The sequence below is a fragment of the Malaclemys terrapin genome, chromosome 17 (genome assembly GCF_027887155.1).
Source record: "Malaclemys terrapin pileata isolate rMalTer1 chromosome 17, rMalTer1.hap1, whole genome shotgun sequence".
Classification (NCBI taxonomy): Eukaryota; Metazoa; Chordata; order Testudines; family Emydidae; genus Malaclemys; species Malaclemys terrapin.
This window is the reverse complement of record NC_071521.1, coordinates 13,629,710-13,650,779: the sequence shown is the minus strand read 5'-3', so window position 1 is coordinate 13,650,779 and position 21,070 is coordinate 13,629,710. Positions and strand designations below refer to the sequence as shown.

The window sequence follows — 21,070 nt, the reverse complement described above, 5'->3', positions numbered from 1 at the left end:
TGTGATACACGGCCCTCATCAGCTACAAATGCATGAAAGCTGATTCCATCATGGCACAGACAGGTCAAGGAGGGTTGGTCTGACCTGCCAGCTTTGACGCAGCCTCCAGGCATGAATCCTGTGCCTGGTAGCTCTGCCAACAAGCAAGCAGTTGAAGGGGCTTGGTGCATTACATAAGTCACCAGCTCTTCTAGTCTGATAAAGGGACCAGCAAAGATTAAACGAAAGGGTCCTCATATCTGGTCAACCTATCATAAAGGAAACCAAGGGCAGCCGGCTTACAGTGGCTGAGCACTTCCGCCCACAAGGAAGATGGCCACGTCTGCAGACCACGTGGCCTGCGCCCTTCCTGCACCATAATCAAAATGGCAACGCCCATCAAACCACGTGGTGTGAATCCCTTCTGCCCGCAAACAAGATGGCACTGCCACGTGGTAGGGTGCGGTCTTTGTGATTGGTCGCAGTGGGCGTGACGCTTTAGAAGTGGACCGGCTGCTCCTAAGGGGTGCTTGTGGCCTGAGATCTCAGCGGCGCCCAGTCGGCCGCGCGGCTGGGGGATGCTGCGGCCGCTGCCCAAGCGCCTCGGGAGGTTACTGAGCCGCACCATGAGCCACCGCGAGACCGATCCGCGCGCCGCCGGGAAGCGGGTCCTGGTAGAGAGTGGGCGGAGGGAACACTTCCGGGGTCACCGGGGGAGAGCAGGCGCGGGAGGAGGGATCACTTCCTGGTCACGGGGTGGATGGGGTCAATGGAAGGCAGCAGGTCCCGTGGGGGAGCCAGGAGCGCCAGAGAAACGGGGCCTGGGCCCCAGACACCCCTCCCTTCCCCCCCCCCCCGCTGTAGAAACTCCAGGGCCCACCTGTGCCACAACAACGGTTTTTCTCCATGTAAAATCTGAGCTGGCATTAAGGGGTAGGAAGCAGGGCAGTTGCCTGGGGCCCACGGCATAAAGGGCACCATGGAACTTGTCAGGCTTCAGCCCCAGGTGTTGGAGCTCAGGGCCCCGGGCTGCGGTCCTGCATAGTGGGGCTTCAGCTTTCTGCCTGGGCCCTAGCGAGTCTAATGCCAGCCATGCTTGGCGGACCCCCTGAAACCAGCTCCCAGGCCCCTGGTTGAGAACTATTGTGCTGGAGGATGTCAGCACGGCCCATGGACCAGCCCCTTAGGTTCCCCAAGCTGCAGGAGAAATAGCTCTGGGCATCACTAGCCCATGGGCGGGCTGGCTGCTTGTTGGAAGGCCGGTTTTCTGTTCCACATACTGTCCCTTGTTGAAATGGAGAAAGTACACTCAGATCTGAAGTGTCGTGAAGCACCCAGTAGGCTCTATGCTGGCGGGGGAGCATCAGTGCACAGGTCCCAACATTGTATCGATTTGCAGACAGCAGTTTCAGATGTGACCCCATGTGCCAACTTGCTGCATCTGCATATAGATACACACCTTTAATTCTAAACCCATGATTCAGAACTGTATTTGAGTGGAACAAAATAGAAGTTAACAAATAGCATAATCCAGTCATAAATTCTCCAGCCTCTTTCTGACTCTGTAGACTATGTACTTTGTAGGAGCAATTCCATCTCTTGAACCTTCCTCCCTTTGACCCTTATATGACTAATGAGAACATTCACAGTGACATTGGATAGGATAAGATAAAATATGCAAGGGGAGTGACAATTCAAGACTAAAGCCAATGTTTGACAGGTTAAGAAGAAATTTCCCCCATGATCAGGTTATTTTCTAGTTGCCCACTATTACAAGGACCTTGATGTCTTATTCTGAAGTATGGGGTATGAGCCCCATAAGCAGCAGTATACTGATCAAGAGGGACCACAGGTCTGATCTGTTTTGGCAATTTTTATGTTCCCTCCCAGCCGTCCCACAATACACACGCTACTTGGTTCCCAAAATAATTTATTTTGCTGCCCACCACAAAGGGTTCCATGGATGATAGATTCACAACCCATGTTCTAATAAACTAATAATGAACAGAAAACAAACAAGACTCAGGCCTGCTACCCCACACTTCAATCTATATCTCCTGGTAATCTTTATACCTCTCACTTTCACAACTGCATTAACCTTTGCAAATGTCTCATAGTCAAATGTGATAGTGTCACTATCCAATGTCATATTGTATAGAAGTGCACCATACTTGCCTCTCCAACTACCACCCCTTCTCTCTTTCATCTCTCAACTCATCGAATGCGCTGTTTACAGTTCCTCCCCTCCAATCCAATCCCAGATCTTCTCCAATCCAGCTTCTGTACCTTGCACTCCACTGAAACTACTCTCACCAAAGTCTTTAATGACCTCTATCTAGCCAAAGGTCAGAACCAGTACTGCAAGCTCATTGACCTGTCATCCGCCTGTCAGCCAGGATGTTGGAATCTTCTCCTCCCTTGGCTTGTCTGACTCCATCCACTCCTGGTTCTCCTCCTTGATCTGTAATTGCTCCTTCAGTGTGTCCTTTGGAGGATCTTCCTCAACCCTCACTCCTTCTGTGGGTGTCCTTGGTTCCCTTCTCATCTCTGGGTAATCTCATCTGTGAACACAAATTTAGCTACCAGCTCTATGCTGAGGACTCCCAGATCTACTTTTCTACTCCAGACCCGTCTTCTTCTTCCAAACTAAAATCTCATCCTGACTCGGACACCTGGTGGATATCTAGCTCAAGCTCAACACGGCTAAACAGAGCTCTGAATCTTTCCCCACACGCCCTCCCCACCATCTCCTTTCTTGATCACGGTGGACACTACCACCATCCTGACTGTCACTTAGATCCATAACCCAGGTGCCATCTTTGACTCTGACCTCTCAGACCTCACATCCAGGCTGTCTAAGTCTTGCCAATTCTTTCTGCATAACATCTCTCATACATAGCCTTTCCTATCCATCCACACACATAAAACTGTTGTCCAGGCTTTCATCATTGCATTTAAATTACTGCAATATCCTTCTCTCTGGCTTTGACAAATGCAGTCTTACCCCGCTCATAACTGTTCAGAATGCTGCTGCAAAGATCATTTTCTTAGTCCGTCACTTTGACTACGTCACTCCTGGCTTTGAATCTTCCCGTTCTCTCTCTCTTCAAATATAAGCTGCTTGTCTTCACTTTCAAGGCCCTTCATGGCCTATCCTCCCTCCTTCACTATGGAGATGTTGACTCCCACCTCTGATCGGCCCATGGTGCCAGCCTATCGCCCGCTTTCTCCTATGCTGTGCCACATGCTTAGGAGACGCCCCCGATAAACATCCACAAAGCTACCTCATTATCCACATGCAAATCCCTCCTTAAATCTTTCCTTTTCCTTGATGCCTAAAAAATACTTGATATCATCTCATTGTTCTCTTGTACTCTACCCATCTGACTGTATCGTCGGTTTGTGAACTCTTTGGGATAGGGACTTGTTTGCACAGCACCTAGCACAATGGGATCTTGGTCCTTCCCTAGGGCCCCTCGGCACTACAGTCAGACAAGTAATAAATGTTGCCATTTCTCCTTGAAAATGATCTTACGACACCGTGTCAATGTACTGTGATTTCACAGCTGGAACTCACCTTCTTTGGATTATGCTCTTTGCTCTGCCAACTGCAGTTACCTAAGGGACTTTGTCTCCCCCACGTACGGATAAGAAATCACGGGACAGATACGGCTCTTAGTCATCCTATGGCTTCTTATTCCTGGAGACGGGAGGTACAGCTGGAATGAGTGGGGGGACAGGGATCACCTAGGTCACTAAACTCATTTTGAGCATCTCACTCAATCTCAGCACTAAATCCATCTCAGTTCTGTTTAACAAGAGAGCAACAGGCCCTTGTGCCTACAGAGTCTGGCCCTACAGTAATCAACGATGGTGATTGTCTTGCTGCTTCTAAAGGGAAGCAGCTGGTTTTGCTGGGTGAATTTCCTGCCCTGGTCGTGAAAGGAGCAGGGCTGCAGGGAGGGCAACTATGATCCTCACTACACCACAAGGGCTGGCTTCAGTGATTCTGGTTGGTTGGATGCTGATGTAGAGAGAGTCCCGGTAACACCGGTTGCTGGTCCTCTTTGCAGGTGGCAGGGCTGGGGAATTATGGGCTGCGAGGAACCCGACATAACGTGGGAATGGCGGTGCTCAATCATCTGGCCCAGAAGTTGAATGTCGCTGCCCAGTGGAAAGTGGACAGACGCTGCTGTGCAGACGTGACCATCGCTAATGTGGAGGAAGCAGAGCTGGTGCTGATGAAACCTCGGCGGCTCATGAACATCAATGGACTCAGTGTAGCAAGCGCTGGTGAGTGACTCCGAACACTTCCAATAGCCAGCTGAGCAACACACACAACTCGAGCCTTCCCGGGACCTTTGTGCTTCACCTTTCATCTTCTTAACCCCAGGGGACCACTCAGGACTGTAAGCAACAAGTCTGAAATACCTGCCCTGGAACTACAGGGCCCACTCCTGCCAGGGTCCGTCTCCTTTTTCTTTTCCATGGAGACAACAATGTAACAACTCGGAGGCCTCTTAGGACTTCCTTGTTGTTCCATGGCCATTCAGGCAGCATGACAGTAAGCTCAAGAAACTATCGCTTGAGCTAAAGGAGAATAGCCATTTCCAGTATAGGGCTTATGACACACAGTAGACCATATCTGGTTCTGTCCAGTAGAGGGCGGTGCACACACACTCTCCTAAACCCATTACTAATTTTTCACACCACCCTTGGGAGGTGGAGAAGATTAACTGAGTTCCATGCAATTTGCCATTTTGGCATCGCTAGGAAAAAACAGGTGGCAGGGTTTGGAACCAAGGTCCCGAGGGCTCTGCATGGACATCAGAAATCCCAGGGCAGTTTTCAGAACAGTCAGGCTTTTCCCTGGCGTGCTGGGCTGTGAGTTCCGCTCCTCACACTGTTGCATAGCCTGCTGCAAGCTAGTTGGCTATGACCTTCCAGTCCGCTGTGTTTCAGTGGTGTGGACTGTAAAGTACTTTTGGCCAAAAGACAATCGCGGCGTAGAGCAGTATCATGTGGTGCAGACATCAGACAGCTCCAATGACAGCGTGTGCAGCTCGTTTGCCAGCATGGCTGATAGTGCATTCCTGAGGTTAGAAGTTCTCTTATCCCTGCTATGCACTTCCTGCCCTCCATGTCCCCTGTCATTTTTTTCCACTGACGCCTGCAGTGTCCTTCTTTAGGTCCTCGAGGCTGTGGGATGGTGACAGATGGATTTAATTTCCCCTCACTTCTTGTGCGTTGTTTCTTTCTCCAGCTGAAACTTACGACCTCGGGGTAGAAGACATTTACCTGGTTCACGACGACCTGGACAAGCCGCTGGGGAAGATGGCGATAAAGCTGGGAGGCAGCGCAAGGTACGAAGGGAAAGCCCCTGTGGAAAATGACCTTGAAAGATTTGATTGAGCTGCATGTTATTTTGTGCGTTTTAACAGGGGCATTTGGGGCTGCGACTGTCCCATCTCCACCCCCAGGACTGCAGAGGTGGCAGCAGATCGGTGGCAGAATCTTTCTGAGCTGTGGTCACTTCTGTAGTGCTTTACAAGCTTTAACTGACATCGGTTTACTCTGCTGTCTGCCCAACCTCCTGCAGTTTCCAGTTCAAAGCACCAGTTAAACCAGAGATATTTCAGTACATTGGGATGGCCTCAAATTGTGGGCTCTGGCACTAGGTGTGCAGGAAACAACTGGTGCCCAGGCTGCTGTGATAAAATACAGTAGACACTGCCCAGAGTGGTGTTAGGCAACCTCCCTGAGTCACACGTATCCTAGCGTAATTGACACTTGAGACCTAACAGAACCAAGACCTGTGTTTGTGGTGACAGTGATATTTGATTGAAGAGCGACCTTTCTGAATCAAGTATCAGAGGGGTAGCCGTGTTAGTCTGGATCTGTAAAAAGCAACAGAGAGTCCTGACGACGTGGGTATTCACCCAGGAAAGCTTGTGCTCCGGTACATCTGTTAGTCTTAAAGGGGCCACAGGACTCTCTGTTGCTTTCTGAATCAGTTATATTAGCCACACACTTTTCCCTGGGGGGTCTCCCCTCTTATTACCACATGGTCCATACCTGGCTGTGTTCAGGCCTGCCCAGTGCAGACAGCGTGTGCAGTGTATACGCCTTTCTCCAGCAGTTGAAAGCATTGGGTGCCAGAGCCCCTGCTGGGGAGTTCAGTGCAGGGCAAGGGACACTCTGTATCTGCACAGCCATATCCCTAGCCGAGCACCCTCTGTGGCAGTGGGTCACCCAGGGGGTTTGGCCCAGATCAGAGGCTGCTGCATGTGAGTGAGGCCTGCTCTGAGTATGGGACTGGGAATCATGAGCTCCTCTCTGACACCGATTGCCCCTCTGGCCATGGGCATATCACTTAGGGTCTGATTTTCAGAAGCGCTGAGCACCCAGAACTCCAGGTGCAGTCACTGGGAGCCGCTGGTGCCCAGCAGGCTGCATGACAAGACAAGGCAAGCCTGCCTGGGGCCTCCTCTGCACAACTTTGCATCAGTTTCCCAGTGTTGCTTTGAGTGACTTGTGCTTTAGTCTAAACCGGAATAAGCTAAACCGTCCTAGGCTGCTCTTACACTGAAATCCAAGTGTCCACGTGGGCTTTGCGCCAGCTTAACTAAATTGGGGTAATGTCACACCTCTCGGTAAATCAGTGCAACTCTGCGTAAACAAGCCCAGTGCCTGGGTCTTATGTAAAGGGGGATAACAGGGCGTCCCTGCTGGCCCCAGGCTTGGGAGCAGTTACTGTTCGTACAGAGCAAAGAGGAGGGAGAGTTTAGTGTGTATCCCATGGATGAGCCCTCTGGGGTTCTCACCTACTCTGACGGCTGGTTTGTCCTGCTTTCTTTAGGGGGCATAACGGGGTCCGTTCCTGCATCAGCTCCCTGCACTCAGACGTAAGTCGGCCTTGCAGGGTGAAGAGCTCTATCATGCACACATCTTAGCAGTGCATATGTAAAGCACCATCTCTCCCCAGCCCCAGAGCCCCCTGGGAACCACCCCCAAGGCCCCAGCCTCCCCTTGTGTTTGTGTTAGCAGACTTGGCCCTTCATCCCCCGCTCCCAGCCCAGCCCTTCTCACAGGAGTCTTGTTTCTGACTTGTCCATGAGCCCAAACGTGGAAGCAATTACCTAAAGTGGAACCACATGGCCTGGCTGGGAGCTCAGCCCACCAACTTAACTGCGTTTGTTGGACAAAACTCTTTCCAAGCTCATGTTAGCTGGAGCCCAGCCTGAACCCAGGGAGACAAAGGAACAGAGCGAGACACAAGCCTAGCTCCCCCACTGCTGCTGATCTCTGCCGTGTGGGGCTCGGGGCTCTAGTGAAGCACTTAGGGTTCCCTTTCACCCCACAGGCTCCCCCTTTGACTGGTCCCTGGCTAACCAGGGTCTCAAAGCTCCCCTGCCCTCCAGCCCCACGTCAGAGCCTCCAGTATCTGCTTTGGCTCCAGGCTGTGTCAAGCATGTTTAGCACTTTGTAGCGACTGCCACGGTGTCCCGAGAGCCCAGCTCGGGTGAATGCAGGCGGCGAGGGGGATATTACACACAGCACACACTGCATCCCCTTCTCTCCCTGCAGTGCATGGTGCGGCTCAGGGTTGGCATCGGCCGGCCGGTGGGGGAAGCCATGGTGGATCGCTACGTGCTGGGCCGGTTCACCAGCGCTGAGCACGAGGTCCTGCAGCGTATCCTGGAGCAGGCGGCCGGCCTCCTGCTGGAACACATCCTGCAGAGGAGCAGCGGCAAGGACCACACGCCCCCTGGCGACACGGGGGACAGGACACCTCCTTAACCCCAGGAGCTGGGGGAGTTTTTATGAATATGGTGCTGACGGAAAGCAGTGGTCCTGGACTCCTTCATGGGCCTCTGGGCACAGCTGCCGGGGTGGGCTGGGGGAGCTAAGCAGAGAGCACTGACCCCAGGAAGCTCCTGGCAATGAAACTGGTGGGGGAGGTGGCGGACTGCCAAGCAGGTGCTATTCCTGCACCCCCCCCGCACTCCCCTGTCAGGTGACAGGCTTCTCCCAACCCCACTAGCGCTGGCAAAGGCAGCCCGGTAGATGGCCTGGCTCCACCTGGCCAAGTGCCCGTGCCTGGCGCTGCAGCACCATGGGGAGTAAGGAGGAGCCCGAGAGAGATCCAAGCCCCAACCAGGCTCCACCCCAGACCCCAGCTGGAGGCTTGTCGTGGTCAGGGGCGCCTGCCTCCTTGCCCAGCTTGGGATCACTGTGTCCCAGCAGCACCTTGTCCCTGCCCCTGCAGAACAGGTCTGGGACTTGATGTCTGGCCTGGTCTCAGCTTTGCCTTGTCCGTCCTTGGTCCCCAGCCAGGCACCTCAGTAACTCCATCGTTTTATAGGGCAGTTTTGCATAGACTGTACAATAAACCCAGGCGCCCAGTCGGCACACGCTTTGCCATCTACGTTCAGTCCCTCTCCTCTGCGCAGGTGCTGGGGGCAGGGGAGGGAGCAATCGGCTGGCAGGAAGGGGAACTCCCTCCCTCCCAGCGTGTCCCTATTTGGTCAGCAGGCCCTGCAAGGAGCGTCTGGCCGCTATCTCTGGCAGGGGCAGAATCGGCTGCTGCTTCACCCGTTTCTCCTCCGACCAGGAAGTCATCAGTGGCTGTTGGGAAACGGGCAGTGATTCAAACACTGTCACGCCGGTCGGTCACTCCATCCCTCTCTGGGGGCGGGGCAGGGCAGGCCAATGCCTCTGGCACTTGGATACGCTTCCCCTGACCCTGTGGGTCCATGGAGGGAACCATTAGGAGCAGGGACAAGGGGCTGGGTGGGAGTCAGTCTTGGTGCTCACCTCAATCCTCAGCCTCTCTGCTGAGCCTGCCCAGCCCTCCCTGGGCGACTCGCTTTCTAACCTCCCAGGATACCCCTGCTCTGCAGCCAGCCGTGCCCCAGTGGCCCGAGCCCCCCTCACCTCCGTGGCGCTGGTGTAGGTGTGGACGGTCCCGATGCGGGTGGTCTTGGACAGCAGACCCGTCTTGCTCATGCTGTGGAAGAGCTGCGCCCCCTGCCCCCGCTGCACTAGCAAGTGGTGCGAGATGACGGGAGAGGTCTTGAGGCACGGGGCTGGGTGCAGCTGGCTGGAGCGGAGGAGAAAGGGGCTGGGTTAGACCACGTGACATGGGGGGGATGCTGCAGCCCAGGATTTGACCTGCTGCCCTGAAGGCAGAGACTAGAACGGCATTGGCGGGAAGATACTGCAGAAGGTGGGAAGTAGAGTAAGGGTAGGGTGCCTCCTAGGGTGAGCCTCCCCAGCTCAGACTTAGCCAGGACAGGTGCTGGAGGCAACTGTGCACAGCGGTCGCCAGAGAAGATCAGCCAGATTTGGGGGGGGGGGGGGGGGAGCAAGCAGACAATCAGAGACCAGAGTGGAGAACTGCACGCTCAAGGGATCAGCAAGGAGAGCGAGATGGAGCCAGCGCAGGTCAGTGCGGGTGGGAGGTTGCAGCCATCAGATTGCTGGTGGGTGGCCTGTGGGGAATGAGCTAAAGGTGATCTCTGAGGGTCTCATCTGCCATGCGTCCCCTGGAGGGCTCTAGGAGAAGTCGGGGGAGATGGGAGTCATGACATCACTGGAGCAGGGAGGCAGGTTTTATGACATCGCAGAGTTGGAAGGCGGAAACGCAACCACGTGTCACACAGGACTATAGAGGCCAAAAAGGGACAAGCCCATTTCTCTCCCCTTTGCCTCTGGGGGTCTGGCCTGGCCTCCAGCTGGGACATGCCTCTCTTGGGTGCGAAGAGATGCTGGGGTAGGGGCTGCATGGGGAGTGGGGCTATTCCCTGCATTTCCTACTCGCCTCTCTGCAGGGGACTCCAGTCCATGCTCCCTGTTGGCCGTTTTCTGGGGCCCGAACACCTGCTCCTGATGCGTGGGCCCAGCCATGGTCCCCCGCCTCAGCAGGCCAAGCAGGCTCCGCAGCATCTCCTGGTGGCGCAGCTGGAACATCATGTCAAAGTCACCATCCTCCTCATCAGACGGCCTCTCCTGTGGGGCGACGAAGCAGGGGAGGTGAACCAAGGGGAGGGGAAACGGCACTGCAGCTCCTGCTCCCCCCGCATGACTTGAAAGCACAGGGGTTGGACCTCCACTGTAGGCAGAGGAAGCCCCACAGCTCAGTCTCCACTACCATCGCCCTGGCTCCCGCATTCGGAGTGCACCCAGAACCTGGCAGCTCCAGTAGGTGAGGGAAGTGCCCATCTAACAAAGGATCAGGCCCTACGGCCATTCAGAACAGCGGGCAGGGAGCCGGAGCCGGTGGGGGTTGGGCTGGTTGTAGGTTGAAGCCAGACTTTAGTGGGGTTCCCCAGAACAGTAGCCCAGCATCTCTTGGCTCTTCCACACCGACTCCACCTCCCACCAGCTGGAGGCCTCCTGTTCCCCAGCACAGGACATGTCGTCGGATCCCCACTCAGATGCAGCCAGGGGTTCAGTAAGAGCCTCAGCGCTTGGCGTAACAGGAGGATTTCTAGCCCCCACCTGCAATAAACACCATTTACGTGCTGGGTTAGGGCGTCTGCCCCAGCAGCCTGCAGCATGGACCCATCCTCCCCCATGACTACCCTCCAACTGGATGCCACAGTCTAGCACCCCCTATAGGGGAGAAGGGAAATTACAGAGAGTCCGGCCAATGTAGTCCTGACACATTCTGGTTTGGTGCAAAATAAAGAGCTGGGAACAGCTGCCACAGAAGATTCAGTGCCAAGGTCCGGGGTGGGTGTTTGTACAGAGCAAGATACTGGTGGCTCAGATCTGAAAGAGTCCAGGGCTCTGGGTGTGGTCAGGGCAGACCCCTCACGAGGCACGGCACATGTGCCATGACGTCTCACCACAATGTGTGCTTGGAGGCACAACACCATGGTGAGGCCATTGTACTCTGCCAGATTATCACAGCATCTACCTTAAGTGACACAGCATCCCTGAATGGATGCAAAATCCATTCCTATTAATGTCAAGTCTTCCCTAATTGACACAACATCCTCATTGCCTGATGCAAAATCAATTCCGGCCAAGTCAACACAGCACCATGACGTGAAACCCCAGATAGTTCAGGACTCTGGAATTGTCCCATGAGCCAGCCTCTCACGATAGGGACTGAGCCAAGGACAAGGGTAGCAGATGGTCCAGTGGTTAGGGGGCCAGCCTGAGTGTCTAGAGGCCTGGGTTCAATTCCTAGCTCCGCCGCAGACTTCCTGTGTGAGCTTGAGCATGTCACTTAGTCTCTCTGTGCCTCAGGTCCCCATCTGTACAAGGGGGATGGTAGCACTGCTCTGTCTCACTGGAGTGTTTGGGGGGGGATATTACCCAGGTCCTACTAACGGGGGCCATATAAGTACCCAAGATAAACAATATGGCTCTCAGTCAGGGGCATCTAATTGTGGGCAAGCTCCTTTATCCTACAAGAGCTCATGAGTTTCCCAACAGTTTGCTGCCTGTACCTGTGTTACCTGGTTCTTAATGGAACCGCTTTGCTCTCTACAGACTCTCCTTGGAAAGAGTTCTGAGCACCTCGAAACACTAACAGCCCAAGCATCACAGCTGCCCATGGGGTAGGTCAGTATAATCATCTCCATTTTACACTTGGGGAAACCGAGGCATAGAGCAGCGACGTGCCTTGCGCAATGTCCCACAGCGACGTAGTGGTAGAGCTGGGAATAGAACCCAGGAGTCCTGGTTCCCAGGCTCCTGCAGACAATATTGCTCCCTTTCTAATTCTCAAGTCTTTCCTAACCTTTGACCTCCGTGATCCCGGTGGTCTTATGTCCATTGGTGCGTCTGTGCTATTCTAGCTTTTGGGCGCAAACCAAGGAAATGTCGCCATCTCAGGAGCACGCTGGGCTCTGGCCTGTTTAATGCCAAGCAGCCACCAGAACACGTCCACCCCAATCCCCGAGACTGTGTGAATCTCACCTGCAGCAGGTCCTTAAGGGCTTCGACAGCCTGGTTCAAGATCCTCTCTGCATTCTTCCTGAGCTTCTGCTCTTCCTCCAGGAGCTTGGCCTGCCTCTGCCCTTCGACCATCTTCCTCCTCACCTCCTCCTTCAGCTCTTTCAGCTCTTGTCTGCCGTGAGGGAGCCAGACAAGAACAGCCAGGGATGAAACAGCAAACAGCCACTTCACCTGGGGGTGCTTGGAGTGCAGGTGCTCTAGGGGAAGTGCTCATCCCCTTCAGCAGGCCCCAGAGAGCTGTGTGCGCATTCGCATGCACTTGTCTAAATCAGGTTTCCCAGAGAGGTCTGTCTGTCTGTTCATCCAAGTCAGGTCCCCAGGCATGTATGTGTCTGTCTGATTGGCCAAGTCAGGTCCCCCGGGAGATGTGTGCACGTGTCTGTCTGTCTAGCCATCCAAGCCAAGATCCCAGGGAGACGTATGTATATGTCTCTGTCCGCCTTCCTGTCTGTCTAAGTCAGCCCATCAGGGAGATACGTGAGCACGGGTGGGTGTGTCTAAATTTGGTCTCCATGGAGATGTGTGTCTAAGTCAGGTCCCCAGAGAGGCTGAGGTGGGCTAAGCCCCCTCTGCACATCTATGGAAGCAAGGTCTCCTAGAGAGTTTACTTTCCAAGAGTTACACCCCCGGGAAGTGCCTGGGAACACCTTTTGGGGACCTCTGGGCAGGATCAGGCGCAGTAGCTCTTCTGGAGGGGTGGGGGGACATGACAGAGCCTTGCTGAGTCTGTCAGGGGGTTGAGCAGGTTTAGGTGACACAGACACATTCAGGGGAAGCATAATCCCGATAATACTCGGCCCTTCCCTAGTCTCTCCTATCCAAAGGGCTCCAAGTGCTGTACAGACACTGCTTTGTTAAATGTCACAAGGGCCCTGTGAAACAGGTGAATGGATATACAGGGACCACTTCCCTCAACACTTAAATGCAGCCACCTCTAGGGTGAAAAGTGGCAACTATTTAAAAACGCACCACAACACTGCATGGCAGTTTAGGTCAGGAAGTGAAGAAGAATCCCCGGTCAAATTGCAATTGCAGAGGGCATTGAGCCAGGATACCTTGGTTAACACAACTCTTCCAAGTCCCCACTCTGTGGGGTTCATGGGCACAAGGGGTCAGGACTAGACCTGCTCAAAACATTTCCCACAGCACAGTTCTCCATCGAAAAAAGCACTGTCGTCAAAATCAAAATGTGTCGATTTCAACAACATTTTCAATGGGAAGAAGTCCAAATGAATCCCATTGACTTTCCTGTTGTGTTTTGAAAAGGCAAAATGTTTCCTTTTGGCTTCCTCATTTTGATTAATTTCATGTAGACATCCGAAAACATTCAATATCTACTCAATTCTATACTGTGTTAAATGCCTAATATTACAACACTAATCTTTTAATAGAACATTAACGTTTACATTCAGTGAATCAAAATGAGAAAGTCAAAACTGAAATGTTTGACCTTATTGAAACAAAATGATTCCACATTATCAGAATGAAATATGTTCGCAGCCCCAAGCAGACGCCGATTGGAATTTTTGTTTTGTTACAAATTTCCATTTTTTTTATTCAGAACAAAACCTGTTTTCGAAATGTGGGAATTTCCCGTGGAACTGAGCTTCCAGGCCCTGCCCGCTGGAGTCAGGCTCTGCATTGTGCGTGGCGTGGAAGAGCTGGCAATACACCACCACACTGAGCTTGCCGTTCCAGAGGCAGAGCACCATTTTCTGAAGCACGGCCCCCAGTTCCTGTAATACTTGGGTTTTCCTTGAAGGTCTCCCACCCCACCTGGGCTGGCCACACTTAGCCTGGGAAATGTGATGGGATCACAGCGCAAGGACTCTACTTTGCCTCTACATGGCCTTGCAACAAGACCCGGCTGCAGCACGGAAATGAGCTCTGCCGCTGGGACCCCAACGGCTTGCTGTGACCTCCGCTCTGCTCCACGTACCTTAGTGCCTGGTTCTCCTTCTGCAGCATCTCATGGGCCGCCTTCAGCTGCTGCATGGCCTCCTTCTGCTGCCTGTACTCATCCACCAGCACCTGCTGCTCCTTGCATTTATTGGTGAGCATCCAAATCATCTGAAATGAGCAGCAGGAACACAGCTTCGGGATCAGGAGACAAGAGGGACGTCTCAGCCACCAGCCTCAGACCAGGCTTCCTATCCCCCTCACTGCTGCACACACAGGCTGCAAGTTGCCCATGCCCACTGTCAGGTCCCTACTGCCATGGTAATGAGCCAACCAAGTGATGACCCACTTGCACTTACATGGGGGTCTGAGCAAACTGTAGGGCAATAGCGCTTCCAGGGAATGGGGAGATCAGGCCCCTGAAAGCCACCACATGGTCCCTAGGTCCAAACAAGCTGGAGCAGTGACAGAACCAGAGCCTGGCTTCAGCACCCCGCACCCCTCTGTGCGTTGGTTGAGCTCTGACCTTCTGGTTGCTGAGGCTGTTCTTGGCCATCTGCTTCTCATTGTGCTCCAGCATCTCCAGCTGCTTCTGCATCTCGGCCTGGGCCTCCTTCAGCAAGTCGTTCTCCTGGATGAGGTCGTAGCTGCGATCGGACATCTTGGCCAGCTGGACGTTGATGGCGACGTTCTCGCGGATGGTGCGCTTGGTGGTCTCGGCCATCTGGCTGTTGGAGACCTTGCGGAACTCGGCTGCCACCACGTTAACACGCTGCATCATCTCCTTCTTCAGCCTGCAGGGGTGGGGCATGCGCGTACGCACACAGGACACACAGAGAAGGACGTCACTCTTGGGGCAGGGCCCACCGCGGCTGCTAACGCCTTAGCCCCAGCAAATCGGACCCCAGTCCAAAGGATTAGCACCAGCCCGAGGGAAGGAGTGCTCCTGGCACTCCACCCACTGAGAGAGCTTTCACACCATCCCACTCACCCCCAGGCCCGCTGAAGGAGCTCTCCTGCCTGTCTATTGGGGAAGCTCTCCCAGCACCTCCCTAGATGGAAACTCTCCTTGCACAGCACCCATCCACCACCAGGCTGCAGAAGGTAGCTCTCTTGGCATCCCACTCACCCAAGGGAGAGAACCCTCCCTGAATCCCAGTCGTCTGCCCTTCTTGAGTATCATCATTCCAGGGTCGCAAACCACTTCCCAGTCATCAAGGCTCACTCTTCCCCCCGAATATCGTCCCCATCTTACAGATGGGAAACAGGTGAAATGACCTGCTCAAGGTCCCACAGCGAGTCAGTGGCAAAGCCAGGAACAGAAACCATGGCTCCCAAGTCCCACACTTGGCACTAACCACGAGACCACACTCCCACCTTCAGACTCCAGTGGGGAATTACACACAGTCAGTCTCCGTCTGGCACTGACCTGTCTTTGTCCAGCACAGCTTTCCTCTCCAGGTTATAGATATACTCCTTGTGATCGTCCTCTTGTTTCTTCAGCTGCTCCTCTAGGGCTGCAAACTTGCCCATGAGTTCATCCTTCTGGATCCTGAACTCCTCCAGCGCAGCCAGCTTCCCACCTGCCACAGAGATCACTTAGGACCCCAGAAGGACCACGCTTAGCCACGGGGGGGGGAGGGGGAGGGGCGGGAAGCAAAGTGCTTCAAGCCGGCAAACCCCACTGTGAGATTCTCCCCAACTGCTCTTCACACCACACTCCTATTCTGCATCTTCTTAACCACCCTGATCGCAAACTCTGTGAGGTCAGGACTGTTTCTTTAGTACTTTTGTACAGCACCTAGCACAATGGTACTGCTGTAATATCAATAATATAGGGCCAGCATATGAGGAAAGCTTGCCCTGAGGCTGCCCAGGCTGTACCTGCTATGGGGACCAGCAATAGACAGGAGCCTCCAGCACTGGAAAGGTGCCTTCCACAACCCACATTGTGGTGGAAAGAGAGGGAGGCTCAAATGTGTATACATAGGGTTACCAGAGAGCAACTGTGAAAAAACGGGACGGGGGTGGGGGGTAATAGACGCCTATATAAGAAAAAGTCCCCAAAAACGGGACTGTCCCTTTAAAAACGGGACATCTGGTCACCCTATGTATACACCACCTCTGTCTCCACACCCCCATGTGTCCTTCACCACATGCAGCTGGAATTAGAGCTGGTCAAAAATTTTCCAGTGAAACTCTTCTACAGAAAATCAAGTATTTGGCTAAATGAAAATTTAAGATTTTTCATCAGAAAACTCAAAAACCTTCTGCCAAAGGCCCAACTTTTTTTTCTTTTTGGTTTTCAGCAGCTTTGGGCCAAATAAATAAATCATTTTTCAAAGCCTTTTTATTACTAAGAGTTGAAGTGTGCTGCTGAAAATGAAAAACAAAAACTGCTGAAACCATTTTCATCACAAAAAAAAAAAAATGCCTGAGGGTGGGGGTACTAATTCCCACCCACTCCAGCCAGAATATTTCCACTGACTGTTCTCCCAACAGCCTGTGGCCACAAACCCAGACTGGGACTGTTCAACCCTCAGTATTCCAGGCTCTGTCCCTGCACGGCTGCACCAGCAGCCCCCCGCCCCCGGAAGGACTATGGGGCAAGGGGGAAGAGGAAGGGGCCAATCTGAGCCAGGGCACATTACTTAGCAGCATGTTCTCCGAAGTGAGCTGGTCCTTGGTCTCCTGAAACTCGTGTCGAACCTGGGCCAGCTGGGCCTCGAAGGCGTCCTTCTCGGATTCTTTGGCCTGCTGCAGGCTGAGCAGCTGGTCATTGAGGTCAGTGATCTCATCAACCCGCTGGTTCAGGGTCTTCTTCAGAAAGGCCACGATCTCCTTGTTGTCATTGGCCATCTGATCGTACTCCACCCTGAAGAGGGTCTCGTTCACCTGCAGCTCGTCCCATTTCCGCTGGTACCTGCCAGGGGGAAGCAGCGCCGAACAGGCAGTCAGACAGCAGTCTCCAGGATGGGCTGACTGCCTGCCCCTCACCTATTTATAGGTTGGTCCAGTCTCTCCCATTGCCTGGGCACAGGCACGGGGCGTGCACAGGAGCACAACTCACAGCCTGATTGCAGTGGGACTGGAGAGGGGGACTATTCATGGCTAGGGCCCTACCAAATTCACGATCCATTTTGGTCAATTTCACGGTCACAGGATTTTAAAAATCATAAATTTCATGATTTCAGGTATTTAAATCTGAAATTTCACAGTGTTGTAATTGTAGGGGTCCTGACTCAACAAGGAGTTGTGTGTGTGTGTGTAGGGGGGGGGTTGCAATACTGCTACCCTTACTTCTGCACTGCTGCTGGCAGCGGCCCTGCCTTCAGAGCTGGGCAGCTGGAGAGCGGCGGCTGCTGGCTGGGAGCCCAGCTGTGAAGGCAGAGCCGCCGCCAGCAGCGGCACAGAAGGAAGGATGGCCTGGTATGGTATTGCCACCCTTCCTTCTGCGCTGCTGCCTGCAGAACTGGGCCCCTCAGCCAGCAGCTGCTGCTCTCCGACAGCCCAACTCTGAAGGCAGCAGCGCAGAAGTAGGGGTGACATGGTATGGTATGGTCACCCTTACTTCTGTGCTGCTGTTGGCAGGGCGCTACCTTCAGAGATGGGTGACTGGCCAACAGCTGCCACTCTCTGGCCACCCAGCTCTGAAGGCAGCGCAGAAGGGTGGCAATACCGCAACCCTCCCCCCCCAAAAAATTAGCTTGTGACCCCCCTGCAACTCCCTTTTGGGTCAGGACCCCCAATTTGAGGAACACTGGTCTCCCCCATGAAATCTGTATAGTATAGGGTAAAAGCACACAAAAGACCAGATTTTACAGTCCAAGTCGCATTTTTCATCGTCATGAATTTGGTAGGGCCCTACTCATGGCCCATTCCCCTGCACTCCCATCCAGCAGCTGGGGACCCCCCCCCCCAGCCCTATCCCAGGATGGGAAGGAGACAAGAGGTGGACACCAGAATGGAAGTGGACATTCTCTGCCCAGCCCTGCCATTCTAATTCCAACACAGGCGGCCAAAGTGAGTCCTGCTGCAAGGTGCCTTGATTTCTATGGGAGCTGCACCTGCTTACACAAGGACTGAATTTGGCCCACGGGATCAATGCAAAGTGTCTGGGAGCAGAAGAAAGAGAAGCTGCACCTTTGACCCAGGGCTTCACGGGCTTCTGCAGCATCCGCAGTAAAGGGTGATCATGAGCCTGGATAGCGATCATCGTAACACCTACGTTTCTGAAACACCTGGCCCCAGAGCACTTAGCAAGCCGTATTTACAAGAATCGTTTCACCCCACACGGAAACGCAGCTGTCTCTGGGGAGGGACATATACAGGCACCCTTCACCCCTCACTGAAATGCAGCTGTCTCTGGGGAGGGCCGTATACAGGCACCCTTCACCCCTCACTGAAATGCAGCTGTCTCTGGGGAGGGACACGGGCAACAGCTTAACACCCACAGAGCTGGGCTTTGGGGGGGCTGCTGACCGGGTCTCCCCATGGTGTTTGCGGTGAGGCGCAGATGCCCCCGCCCAGAAAGGGTCCCAAAGAGTCCCTCGAGGGCAGTGTGGGCAGAGCCTGGGGGTCCCGCGGGCAGCGGGATTTAGCCCCTTCGGTGGGCACAGACCCCCGGGATGGGGATCCCGCAGCTCGTCCCTCGGGGGGCGCAGCCACCCCCAGGCCCGGCTCCTCCCCGGCGGCTGGGTGGGCGCCCCAGGTTAGCCCAGCGCCCGGGGGGGGGGGGGACCCCGCACCGGGCCAGCCGCTTCTCCAGGTCCCGGATCTGGAGCAGGTAGAACTCCCGGCTGTGCTCGGCCAGGGGCTGCTCCGCCTTCCCCTCCGGTCTCGGCTCCTTGGCCGCGTCTTCCTTCTTGCCGCCGCCGCCGCCCTTCTTCTTGGGGGCCATGGCCGCGGCGGGAGCCCGGCGGGCGCTGGACGAGCCTCGCGGGGCCCCGCGTCACCGGGGCAGCGCGCTGTACATAGCAACGGGGAGCGGGGCTTAAAGGGCCAGGCGCCCGCAAGGGGCAGCGGCCCCGCCTGGGGACCCCTGAGCTGCGCCCTCCGCCCAGGGGGGTCCCCTGGGCTGGGCCACCTCCAAACTGGGGACCCCTGGGCTGGGCCACCTCCAACCTGGGGGTCCCTGGGCTGCCCCCCCAAAACTGGAGTCCCCTGGGCTGGGCCACCTCCAAACTGGGGGTCCCTGGGCTGCCCCCCAAAACTGGAGTCCCCTGGGCTGGGCCACCTCCAAACTGGGGGTCCCTGGGCTGCCCCCCAAAACTGGAGTCCCCTGGGCTGGGCCACCCCCAAACTGAGGGTCCCCTGGGCTGCCCCCCAAAACTGGAGTCCCCTGGGCTGGGCCACCTCCAAACTGGGGGTCCCTGGGCTGCCCCCCAAAACTGGAGTCCCCTGGGCTGCCCCCCCAAAACTGGAGTCCCCTGGGCTGGGCCACCCCCAAACTGGGGACCCCTGGGCTGCTCCTCAAAACTGGAGTCCCCTGGGCTGGGCCACCTCCAAATTGAGGACCCCTGGGCTGGGCCCTCCCAAACTGGAATCCCCTGGGCTGGGCCACCCCCCAAACTGGGGACCCCTGGGCTGCGGCCCCAGGCTTTGCTGCCCTCCATCTTCCCCCCAAGGGTGTTCCCTGTACTGTGCCCCCTCCCTCCAGGTGAGGGGGGTTGTTTGGGATGCCCCACAGTTTGCTGCAGAGGGCAGGGCCAATGGCACCCTCTGACCCTCCTGAAAAACAAATGAGCTCTTAAAGTGCTCCCTGTGGGTTCCTCCCTGGATCCCGCAGTCCCTGACACTCCCCCACTCCAATGCCCTCCCCCCTGGTAAAACCCCTTTACATGGGAATGAGCATGCAAAAGGGGCCCCCCCCCCATGGATGTTACCCTGTGTGCTAGATTAGAATAGTGCAAAGCTGCAGTGACGACACCGTCCCCTGCTCAGCTTGGTTTAAAGCAGGCATACACACCAAGGAAAATACAGCTGCTGTGGATGTGAAAAGGTGGGACAGAGGAAGGATGGTGCAGTGGTTAAGGCTCTAGTCAAGGTCTTAGATGATGTGGGTTTAAATCCTGCTCTGTCACACGTTCCCCATGTGACCATGGGCAAGTCACTTAGCGTCTCTTGCCCTCAGTTCCCTCCCTGTAATTGGGGAATAATACTCCTGCCCTACCTCACAGGGGCCACCTGAAGATAAACACATTAAAAGGACTGGGAGGTGCTCAGATGCTCCAGGGTCATATAAATCGCTAAGATAGTCAGGGGCTGCTTAGGGAAGTCACACAGGCATGGATGCCTTGGGATACAGCCAAGGATTTGTTCCCTACAGGGCCGGCTCCAGGCACCAGCTTGGCAAGCTGGTGTTTGGGGCGGCCACTCCGGAGAGGGGCGGCAGGTCCAGCTATTCGGCAGCAATTCGGCGGATGGTCCCTCACTCCAGCTCGGAGCGAAGGACCTTACACTGAATTGCTGCCACAGATCGCGATTGCGATCGCGGCTTTTTTTTTTTTTGGCTGCTTGGGGCGGCCAAAACCCTGGAGCCGGCCCTGGTTCCCTATACAAAATCTAGCATGATTTGGCCACTAATGCATGGAACTGGGCAGCAGGACACCAAGTCTGCCAGTGGCTCAGGGGCACCTGGGCTATGCCTTGATCTTCCCATCTGTGAGATGGGTACAGTGATAGTAATTCACCTTCGTAAAGGACTTTGACACCTACAATTAAACGCATCTGAGTTGATACAAGCAGAGTGACAGTTCTAGGCATGGTGCATTTGGTCCATAGCTTCCTCTACCATTGTGCCCTTACTGAAGGTCACATGGAGACCAGTTAGGTTGCACCCTGTGATTGCTCCAGGCCCTGGCCCAGTCCAAAGTGAGTAAGAGCAAATAGTTTTGCATCACTGAACAAGAAACTTTACGGGCCATTTGATGTAACCCAAAGGCCTGGCATTAAATTCTTCTCTGGTTTTCTGGGCAGGTGCTAATCAAATGTGGCAAGGTCAGTGGGTGGTAGATTAAAGTGACTAGAGGAATTCTAGTGCCAAGTATATAATGGGAGGGGAGGGAGGAGGAATATCACTTCAAAGATCTAACTGGGAAGGAAGGCGATGATTAGACAGAGACACCCCATTGGGGCAGGGAGTGCATTTTCTTACTCCACTGAACTGCTTTGCCAGTCTACCGAGAAGGCAGGTTCTAGGGTTCTATAAACGGAGGTA

At 54.6% G+C, this 21,070-nt stretch overlaps 2 protein-coding genes across 4 annotated transcripts; one reads left to right on the top strand and one right to left on the bottom strand.

Annotated features, from left to right (window-relative positions):
- The first annotated feature begins 174 nt into the window (after positions 1-174).
- Positions 175-8,115, top strand: PTRH1 (peptidyl-tRNA hydrolase 1 homolog). Of its 3 annotated transcripts, XM_054007893.1 has the most exons (5): positions 195-653; positions 4,053-4,272; positions 5,243-5,342; positions 6,839-6,884; positions 7,567-7,865. In XM_054007893.1, the coding sequence occupies exons 1-5, from the start codon at positions 558-560 to the stop codon at positions 7,777-7,779; spliced, it is 675 nt and encodes a 224-aa protein (XP_053863868.1). In that variant the 5' UTR covers positions 195-557; the 3' UTR covers positions 7,780-7,865. The 3 variants fall into 3 exon arrangements, with proteins under 3 accessions (XP_053863867.1, XP_053863866.1, XP_053863868.1); XM_054007892.1 differs by lacking the exon at positions 6,839-6,884 and having other exon boundaries at positions 175-647; positions 7,567-8,115; XM_054007891.1 differs by lacking the exon at positions 6,839-6,884 and having other exon boundaries at positions 183-653; positions 7,567-8,115.
- Positions 8,116-8,403: 288 nt separating this feature from the next.
- On the bottom strand, positions 8,404-18,789 carry CFAP157 (cilia and flagella associated protein 157). The gene is made up of 9 exons (XM_054007894.1): positions 18,600-18,789; positions 16,503-16,774; positions 15,281-15,434; positions 14,378-14,645; positions 13,892-14,022; positions 11,914-12,064; positions 9,799-9,990; positions 8,917-9,078; positions 8,404-8,607 (listed from the first exon to the last, which is right to left on the bottom strand). The coding sequence occupies exons 1-9, from the start codon at positions 18,749-18,751 to the stop codon at positions 8,500-8,502; spliced, it is 1,590 nt and encodes a 529-aa protein (XP_053863869.1). The 5' UTR covers positions 18,752-18,789; the 3' UTR covers positions 8,404-8,499.
- Positions 18,790-21,070: the final 2,281 nt, after the last annotated feature.

Bases quoted from the DNA above. Each gene is read 5' to 3' on its own strand.
- PTRH1 (XM_054007891.1), top strand. From the start codon at position 558: ATGCTGCGGCCGCTGCCCAAGCGCCTCGGGAGGTTACTGAGCCGCACC. The intron at 654-4,052 runs GTAGAGAGTGGG...TCCTCTTTGCAG, and splicing joins CCGCCGGGAAGCGGGTCCTG to GTGGCAGGGCTGGGGAATTA. The intron at 4,273-5,242 runs GTGAGTGACTCC...TTCTTTCTCCAG, and splicing joins ACTCAGTGTAGCAAGCGCTG to CTGAAACTTACGACCTCGGG.
- CFAP157 (XM_054007894.1), bottom strand. From the start codon at position 18,751: ATGGCCCCCAAGAAGAAGGGCGGCGGCGGCGGCAAGAAGGAAGACGCG. The intron at 14,023-14,377 runs GTCAGAGCTCAA...TGCTCATTTCAG, and splicing joins ACAGCCTCAGCAACCAGAAG to ATGATTTGGATGCTCACCAA. The intron at 12,065-13,891 runs GTACGTGGAGCA...CCCTCACGGCAG, and splicing joins AAGGAGAACCAGGCACTAAG to ACAAGAGCTGAAAGAGCTGA.